Source organism: Diospyros lotus, chromosome 4 (assembly GCF_014633365.1).
Source record: "Diospyros lotus cultivar Yz01 chromosome 4, ASM1463336v1, whole genome shotgun sequence".
NCBI classification, from domain to species: domain Eukaryota; kingdom Viridiplantae; phylum Streptophyta; class Magnoliopsida; order Ericales; family Ebenaceae; genus Diospyros; species Diospyros lotus.
Genome location: NC_068341.1, coordinates 1972874 through 1982970, shown reverse-complemented (window position 1 = coordinate 1982970; position 10097 = coordinate 1972874). Strand labels below are relative to the sequence as shown.

The window sequence follows — 10097 nt, the reverse complement described above, 5'->3', positions numbered from 1 at the left end:
ATCGGTTCTAGTAGATAAGACTCACAGGTAAGGTCAATCATGTTCTTCAATGCAAGGAATCAATAGATTCAAAGCTAATAGCATGACATGGATGCAGATAAATCACACTTACACGGGAGACTAGCATTTTCATCTACTGGCACAATATTGCACTTCAAAAAATAAAATAAAATAAAACCAATTAGTAAATGCATTCATTATTCTGGCAAATTCTTTACCAAGCAGCAACCTATTAGGATTTTAGTCAGCGGGCTTAAATACTAATATGGGCATCACTGTCAAGTTCTGTAACCAATGACCTACCGCTAAGTCTCTATAGAACTAATGATCTCAGAAAAATTAGGGTCTGAATGAAATTTGAAGTGAAAATTTGCCCAACTGCACCAGTCACCATACCGCAGGTTGTTCAGCTTTCAATAATCCACCAGCTCACAACCTCTTGAATGGTGTATTTGTGAGATTCCAAACTTGAAATGTCATGGTCTGCAAAAATGATGGCACCAGCATGGCCTGGTTCCGCATGAGAATCTCAGGCAAATCCATTAGGCCAACCAGCAATTTCCAAGTCCCCTTCCATGTTAAAACTCACCCCCATCATGAAGCTCGTGTTCAGCTGAGTGGACAGTTGGCTCCACTTCTAGAACTCGAGCATCCCTCCTGTACAACACAAGGGCAAATACAGGGGAAATGATTATGCTGTTCTCAAAGTTCAACTACCACTATGATTATCACTATCCATTACAGTGATCAACCCAACTGGCCTAGAGCTCCAGTCCTATAAAATGAAAAACCTGACAAGTATTTCTACATTTGTACTAGTCATATCAACGAAAAAGTATGAGATACTACTATCATCAAACATGTATCTAAGACTCTGCCTATATCAACTAAATCCTGCGTAAGTGGCCAGAGAAAATGCTAACTCCTCATTCCTTGACAAAAAAGATGGTGACATAACCAAACCATATTAATAAAGTTCAATATAAGATACTAAAGCTTAAACATGATAATGACGGAATGATCCAGATCAGCTAATGGCACAACTATAAGCACGCAGAATTTAAACTACACTCGAGGGCAATTACTAAAGAAGAGTAAAACTCTACTCCCCAAAAATTGTACTTAAATAGATACTGCATACTACTAGGAGTCAAGCAATCCAACCAGTCCCATTGCCTGGATGACATCCAACCAGAGACACTGCTCCTGCATGCTGAACGGGAAAAGGAGTGATTGAATGTACTTGGAGCAAAGAAGACACGTTCCAGACAGAATAAAGACGTCAAATCACTGCTGTTGAGCCTGTCGAGTGGCCCCACCATATCCAGCACCATACCCAGCTTGCCCACCATGAGGTCCATTTCCTTGAGCCCCATAACTTCCAGGTGTTTGGGATGGATCAGACCTCCATCCTTGATTTCCATACCCTGAATTACCATTGGCATCACCATAGCTACCTCCCATATAGCCCCCGCCACTGCCTTGTAGCTCTCCGCCACCAGCGCCCCCACCAACAGGAGCATTGTTACTTGGAACATTTCCAGCACGACCTCCAACACCATAAGCAGCTTGATTTGAATAAGACCCGTCAGCTCCACTATATCCACCATAACCATAACCCTGGTTGCCATATCCCGCAGCTCCACCTGGAGATTGACCTGAGGATGCAGAACCAGGCCCACCACTACCATGACCACCACCACCTGCAGGACCCCAAGAAGCAGCATTCCCATAACCCATAGCACCATAAGCAGAGGGGGCCTGAGAACTCCATGAACTTCGTGGGGCACCTGGTGGACCACTTCCATAGCCAGCACTGGGCATATTTGGGTTCCCATAGGCAACACCAGCAGGGCCTCCATACCCAGAATTGGCACCACCATAACCCCCATAACCACCATAACCCATGCTGTTGTTGGTAGGAGCATATCCATAACCAGGAGCATTATATCCTGAAGAACCATAAGCCGGATACCCGCCTCCAGTATTTTGAGACTGCATGTACCTGTTGGAATCCATTCGGCCATCATAAGAACCTGAATTGCCACCAGCTGCACCATAACCCTGATAACCACCACCACCACCACCAGAACCGCCACTTACACCACCACCCATGGAACGACCACCAGCACCAGGATTTGCATCTTTAGGAAGAGCACGCTTCACTTCCACCTGTTTACCATTTAAGTCATGAAATGTCTTATGCAAAACCCTATCAACCGCATCCTCACTATCAAAGGAAATAAATCCAAATCCACGGGGCCGCTGGGTATGCTGATCATACATGATTACTACATCAGTTACACTACCGTAAGCCTCAAAATACTGACGGAATCCATCCTCACTTAAACTAGGTGGCAAGCCTCCAACAAAAATTTTCTTGGTTCTAAAATTTCCACTACCACCAAAGTTTCTAGCATTGTTACTGTTTCCAGCCCTGGAAGAAGTCTGCTGTTCTTCTCTTGATAATGCTCTCTTGGCCTCGACCTAAACAATCAAAATCACTAGTTATAATGTGAAATGGAAACAAAGCAAGAATCAGAGAAAGTTCAATCATGCTTATCTGCAACTTCAACCATACATAAAGAAAGTCAAATCTCACTGATGATCGCAATGTAAGCTCAAACTTTGATTTAATTATGAAAAAAAGGGTGAAAATGCAACTAAAAAAGGAAGATAGAATTTCACGCAATCAGTTTATGTAATATTCTCACACAAACACATGTTAATCCATTAACAAAAGCATCAGAAATGTTAGTAGGGCGTGGAAATCATGGATAGGGTTATCAACACGTAAAACGTCATTGACAGTCCAACAAAAAAAAAAAGGAAATGGCTTAGACATTCCAAAAATATGCAAGTGCAAATACCAAAGCCATGCCTGAAGCTACAGCTTTTCTTTTTTTCTTGTTTGGCTCATTACCTGAAGCCTCAAATTGATCTACAATGTAGCACAAGGAAAAGAATAGAAAAAACTCATTGTGTGTATGAAAGAAGCAGCAAAGCAGGGCATGCAACCCAAATCCTCCAGACAATACTTCCTCCACCTTAAACTATAACTCACTCCTACATTTGATATTTTAGTAAAAAAGAAAAATGAAAATCCTATGACATGGATGGAGCCAATAACTAGAAGACAAACTCATCTGTAACAAAAGCCAATAATTTAATATCAGACAAAAAACAAAAGGAAAATAGTTGTTTCATCTTTTTAAAAAATAAGAAAACAGCAAAAGCATATAATAGGGTAAAACAAAAGTACAAAAAAGGAAAACAAAACAGAACAACATAATCACTCCATCCGATTCTCTTTGGTAAGAATAGAGACCATGAACCCATTTAATTTACCACCTGTGGATCACAATCCAAGGGACTCAGTTAACTGCGAGATTAATGGACAGAAAAAAGAACATGAAAAAATGTGTAGCCAAGAAAAAAACACCACCACAAGTAGCAAGGAATGTCCAAAGGCCAAAACAAGAAACAATATCATAAATCACTCAATTTGATCTGATACTATATTGAAAAAGATTGACACAGATTCACTGACCCTATAACAAGAAAACATAGCAGTAAGAGTTTCTCACAAATTAAAAATTTCCATCAAAAAGTTTCCCAAAATAAAACTCCCTCTAAACTATTTCCCAAAATAAACCACCTCACCCGACAGGATATAATGCAAGATAAGAAACCAAGGAACTTGTCATAGGAGCTAAAAAAAAGGACCATTGGCCCAGTTAGCAGTTCCAAAAGTGGGTTCTTGAAGTGGGAACCGTTGTTCCCAACAATGGTTTCCATTGTGATTCCAATGAGAACCACTGGCTTAGCCAACGGTTCCCATAACCCCATTGCCTTGCGCGATGTGTTGGGCAACATGTTGGAAGAGTGGTTTTGGGAGAGTTTTGTCTTGGAATTTTTTTGTGAATAGTTTTAATGTCGTAAAAAAACTCACAAAATAAGAATTTTTTCCACAATGAGAAGTGCTGGATCAGCCAGTGGTTACCTACTGACTTCATGAAATTGTGATGTAACAGGTGACAAGTGATGCATTGGAGGAGTTCTATTTAGGAATTATTTTTGTGAGTAGTTTTAATTTTGTAAAATACTCTTCAAATAATGACATTTAGCCATATAAACAGACACCAGAAAGCAAAGAAATGCAGAAAACACCCATTATACTATATCATTATAAAATTATCCATATTTTAAGACGTAAATAACTAATCAAAAGCTGTCCAAGCAACAAACGCCTAACAAAATCTATATTCCTAAAACTGAATTACAGACAGGAAAATGAAATGCCTCACCAAAGAATGACTTGGAAACAACACAGAACAATACAAGCACTGAAAACAATATAGGGGACCATGTCTGTGCATGTGCATGCAGAATAAGAACCGTCCTGATACAAAAACAACTTAAATCCCCCATTTACCTTAAAAATGAGTAAACTAATCACAAACAAAGAACTGAACCAATGAATTATTCCATACAAAAGTAACATCACCACAAAAGGTTTAAAATGTACATTAACATAAGAAAGAACGATCATATACACACAGCCAATTCATACGAACAGGAAGTTTGGCCACTAAGAAATTGCAGCCTTCCAAATAACTGGAAAATCCATCAGTAAACCATGAAATTTGAAAGGTTGTACCTATGAACCACCCAACTACTCTATCGTTGGTTCTATATCAACGTCAAGAGAGTGTTTTTAAAGATATTCAAAACCAGATAGATCTGAGCAATATGATTTCACATACCCACTCAAAGGAGTATGTTTATGCACTTGCTCAAGATCACGATTCACATAGAAGATATTACTACTACTCTATTACCAATTACATTCTAAATCATGCGAGTAGGCACTAGCACATATGTGCAGATAGGTATGTCTACACAGGTACATATAAGTATGTCTATACCCTAGCACCTAACAGGATAGTACTGAAGTTGCAAAACCCCACAAACGAAGATGAAGAGAACACAAATAATTACAGTAAAAGTAGCACTCAAGAAGTGGGAACCCAAAAAGCAAAATGAAAAAAGGAACCCATCCGAAGGAGAAATCGAGGTTAAATTAAATCTCACCGTTCGACCATCTATAACGTGCTGGTCCTGAAGAACCCTATCAAGGATGGAAGGATCTGCAAAGACCACGAAGCCAAAACCCCTGGGGCGGCCATTAAGCTTGTCTCGCATCACGACGGTCTGCAAAACCTCGCCGTAGATCTCGAAGTGGTCCTTCAGCTTCTCCTCGGTGGTCTCCCATGAAATCCCACCGATGAATAGCTTTCCCTGATCCGAATCCATGCCTATTCTCTCTACCTAAATCTCTCTACGCTTTCCCTCTCTAAAACTATCGCTACCGCAGACAGATTTCGGGCAAGTGAGAATGAGGGTTTGCGGCGAACACGCCGACTCGGTATGTAGGGATGGTCAAACGGGGGCTAAATAGAAAGTGAAAAAAGTAATCTCAATCTACGGACCAGATTGACGAATTTGGAGGGCTGAGATCTTTTAAGCTTTCCAGAGTGGAAGTTGACGGCCCCGATTTCACGGCCGATATTTCTTGACGTTAGATTATAAGGGCATTACATAGATATTCTCAACAGTTCTTCCACTCGGTCCAATATTAAGTTATTTTTGTATTATTATTATTATCCTCATAATATATAATAATACAAATATGATGTCACGCAAGTTATCCAGCATAATATTACTGTCCTAATGATAGATAGTGCCAAATATACACATACCATTCTTACTAAACATATATTTTTATTCTTATATTTTTAGGATATGTTTAATTAAAATTATTTTTCATGAAAAATATCATATCAATAGAAATATTGCATAATATTTTCTATGAAAAATTTTCATGATATAACACATTAAAGTATGTTTTGACCTATTTTTCATAAAAAATTGTAATTAGAGAGGAGGTGAAAATTATTTTTCATGAAATTAGAAAATATATTTTTTTTCATTTTTTTCCAATCAAACACACCCTTATAATTTTTTATATAATTATTTAAACTTTTTCTTATTTTAATTATACCTCACCATCTATATTTTTAACTCAATTTAATTAATACACTTTAACTTTTTTTTTCATATTGCAATTTGAATTTTTCTGTCATTTTGATACACTATTGCACTTGTATTTTTTTAGTTAATTTAACTATGCTATTTGATGTTTAAATAAAATAAAGTAAAATAAGTTAATTTAACTTTTTTTTACACGTCAAAATATAGAGATTAAATTAACTAAAAAATATAAGTACAGAAGTGTAATCAAAATAATGAAAAATTTGCGTAGTCATATATATAAAAAAAAAATCAAAGTATTAAGAGTTAAATTAAATTGAAAATGTAGATTAATGGTGTAATCGAAACAATAAAAAATTTAAATAATCACAAGAAAAAGAGACTAAAAAATATAGGAACAAAAATATAAATTTGGCCTTTAATTACCCCTAACTTAAATACCAAAAAATTTGTTTGGAGTAACCTCTTAACAACTTTCTATTATCATTGTAAACCTAACTTTGTATTATTGTTAAAGAAGTAAGGGTCAATAATATAAATCCTAATATGAGGTTGAAGTTGAACAAATTAATAGTTTTTTTTTTTTTAAGTTTCACTATGTAGTGTTGAGAAATATGAAAAATTTTCAACACTTCATTGTACATGATGATTGATCATGTTGAACAAATATCAATCAAACATCCAACTATAATATAACAAACAAAGTAAAAAGAAAGCTTAATATGATACAAAACTCAAGACTATGATTGTCGCCATCATCGTCATCACTATCTTCATATGTTTAGTCAGGATAAAGAACTGATTTATTCAGTTCACGTAAATGGTCAAAATTTAAACTAATTCAAGTCAAACGTATAATCGAAAATAACAAAAAATTTACTTGATCACCAAAAAAAAACATGAAAATATAATAACAAAAATATAAATTTAACCGCCCCCATCTTAAATAACAAAAAATCTCTTTGGAACAACCTCTTTTAACAATTTTCTATTATCGTTATAGACCCAACTTTCTATTTATTGTTAAAAAACTAACTGGTCATTAATATAGATCCCAATATGAGGTTGAAGTTGAATAGTTTTCTTTGGAGTTCCACCCTGTGCTGACGGGAAATAAGAAAAAATTTCAACACTTCATTATACATATGATTGGTTATACATACACAAGACCCTGTTAAACAAGTATCAAACACACATCCAACCATACTGTGATGGACAAAGTAAATAAAAACTTAACATGGCACAAAACCCAGGACTAAGATTGTCGTGGTTGTCGTTGTCGCCATCTTCAGCTGTTCTCAGCCAGGGCAAAGAACTGATTTCTTCAGGTGAACGGCCAAAATTTGAACCAATTCGGATGAAAGACAAGACAGGCAACTTCTCCTGAGTGATTGCTGTGTCAAATATCAGGGATTTGTCGCATTGATACAGCAGGAAGTTAGTAGGAGTTCCAGCTTCCAGCTTCCAACTTTTTGGAAAAATGGCTCAGAAATGGAGATTGTTGGGGAGTCTCTTTCACCGGGCATTGCTGGTAAGTGAGTCTGTCTATTGACGTTAATTCTACATTATAGCACAGATGCAAGCATCTGAATCGGCATCCTCATCCTCTGAGTCACTGACATCACTGCAGCCACAAATAAGATAACGATGATAATGAACAGTACAGTTTATCTATTCCAGTGTCATCCAGGAAATAGTAGATCACACTTCTGGTTTGCAGATTATCTCAAGACTGAGAGATTATCCTGATCTTAGTTATGGATGCAATGAAGGAATTGAACAGTTTAGGAGATTAGTTCCACTAGTTGTTGAGGTTTCATTGCGAGATACCAATTAAATGCAGTCAAGTGTCCTCACAGAAGAAATGAAGAAAGCCATATTTAGTTGCTGGTATGCATATCTACATCACCCCAAAACACTACTTTCTACATACTTCAAGAACCTACTAGGAAATGGCATTTAAGCTTCCCCATGCCAACATCTCAGATTTTAGATTGGGGATAGCTTTCTTTCAAACTAATTAACTGTTATAATCATCATAAATATTCGTCACGCTCTACAGAAGTAAAAGGAAGCGTGCGAATAACATTATCTAACATGTTATGAACTCAGTTTTTGTTTGATAATTGAGAAGTAATAAAGGCAGTAATCGCATAATTGGACAGCTACAAAACCCTAGTAATGGACTCAATGGACTTGTAAAGCCAAAAAGACCCGGGATGGACTTTAGCTTAGAGATCAAACCAAGGTTTTAGACTTATCATAATGCATGTGATTCTAGCAATATTCCTGATGGGTAGTGATAACATAGGTCCAACTCAGCTGGGATTCACAAAGAACTCAAGTTTCCTGCTCCATCCATGAAAAATACTAAAGCTGAAGTTGATTAGAAGGAATAGGTCTTAAACCAGAATGCCAAGCCGTAATTCTGCCCCATATAAAGAGACACAGCAGTACTTCAATAATCCTTATTTCTTTTTTATTACTTCGTTTCTTAACTGAAAAATCAACAGAATTACCATCCACAAATGCATTTTGCACTAATCTTAAATGAAATTATGCTACTTTCTCATCCAGATGCGTGGTACAGGCCTCATGAACCCGACAAAATAAACAGCAAGCAACTTATGCTTTCAGATGACAAATTGACGTCTAAAACAGCTTTGCCAGTCCATATAAACCGCAATCGAAAGATGAAAGATTAAATGAACTGAAGCAACACATTACCTTGGTTGGAATTCCACTATCTCTGCAAGCTTATTCCCTACATTGTCATTCCACTGCACCTTCAGCTTTGGCTTCTCTGACTTATTCGACAACCCACCTCTTCTGGGGGGCGCCAACAATGATTCCTCCTCAGTATGTACTCTCATTGCTCCATTCAATTCGACCTTTTCTTGGTCTACACTAACCAGGGGCTTATTGTGGGAGCTATCTTTCAGATCATCAAAATTCTTGCCCTTTGTATCCATTGATAGCTATAGTGTTAAACACTCCAAGCTTTTCCAGCAATACAAATATATATGTATCATGTGCACCCTCAGAGCTTAATCTACGGATCAATCCCAGAGCAAAGAAGCTCGACAATTGGCAACTGATCTAAAACACAACGTTTTCTGAACAATCGCAGTTAAGTCATAGATAGAAGTACCTCAATTGATAAACCCTAGCCGCCAAATCTCATTGCACGCTTCTGTATGGTGCAGAGACTCGGCGCTTTATCCGTAAATCAACTCCAGAGAAGAAACCGAAAATATGAGCACCCTAACGAAAAGAAATCGCTTTATGAACAATCCCACTTCACAGAAACCCTAACATCAAAAACTCAGAACTTTCACGAAAGCTGTAATTCACCCAACAAAGTCAACTCGCCCGGACGCCACAGCACGTTACAGCTTTCACACCAATGAAGAAACGAACAAAAACCCAAAACAAAACTAATTCAACACTTAAAAAGGTTAAATATCAACACAGAGAGAGAGAGAGAGAGAGAGAGAGAGAGAGAGAGATTGACCAACGATGGGATAATTGAAGGACAGATAAACTGATAAAAGGAATAATTAAGATTCGAAATATCTGAATCAAGATATTGATGTAAAGATCTATACTTTATACACCATACACGTATAAGAACAGGAAACCCAGAAAATCAATGGAGTTGAAGGGGAGAGAGAACGATTCGAATGGGAAACACCGATAGTGGCGAAAGTGCGCTTATTTTTCACTTTTGCGCTAGTTTTCTGACGGGAAGACTTTGAAAACGACATCTTTCTTGAACGTATATTTGTATTTGCCAACGTACAAATATACACACGTTAGTAGTTAACGTCAACAGTCGACTCCATTTGGCACTTCCTTTCGAATTCGTTTGTTTGTTTTATTCGCAAAAGGCAAGGGAACAATCAACATAATAGATAACTCACTGATGCTTCAGAAAAGACTTGTTCTTTCTACAACACCATCCGATATATATGCACCAGATCACCATTTTTAGCATAGGAGGAATGCAAGTTTTTTAATGATAAAAGTATCGTCACAATTCA

The 10097-nt window shown here is 37.2% G+C and overlaps 2 protein-coding genes across 3 annotated transcripts; both read right to left on the bottom strand.

The window, feature by feature from the left end:
• Positions 1 to 147: 147 nt before the first annotated feature.
• On the bottom strand, positions 148 to 5434 carry LOC127799196 (heterogeneous nuclear ribonucleoprotein 1-like). 2 transcript variants are annotated; one of them, XR_008022558.1, is made up of 3 exons: positions 5095 to 5434; positions 1165 to 2487; positions 148 to 657 (listed from the first exon to the last, which is right to left on the bottom strand). XR_008022558.1 is itself a non-coding variant. In XM_052332992.1 (2 exons), exons 1-2 carry the CDS (start codon positions 5314 to 5316, stop codon positions 1288 to 1290), a joined length of 1422 nt encoding a protein of 473 aa, XP_052188952.1. In that variant the 5' UTR covers positions 5317 to 5434; the 3' UTR covers positions 950 to 1287. The 2 variants fall into 2 exon arrangements, 1 of the variants encoding a protein (XP_052188952.1); XM_052332992.1 differs by lacking the exon at positions 148 to 657 and having other exon boundaries at positions 950 to 2487.
• Positions 5435 to 7168: 1734 nt separating this feature from the next.
• LOC127800382 (uncharacterized) lies at positions 7169 to 9939 on the bottom strand. Its single transcript, XM_052334969.1, has 2 exons — positions 8782 to 9939; positions 7169 to 7678 (listed from the first exon to the last, which is right to left on the bottom strand). The coding sequence occupies exons 1-2, from the start codon at positions 9024 to 9026 to the stop codon at positions 7615 to 7617; spliced, it is 309 nt and encodes a 102-aa protein (XP_052190929.1). The 5' UTR covers positions 9027 to 9939; the 3' UTR covers positions 7169 to 7614.
• Positions 9940 to 10097: the final 158 nt, after the last annotated feature.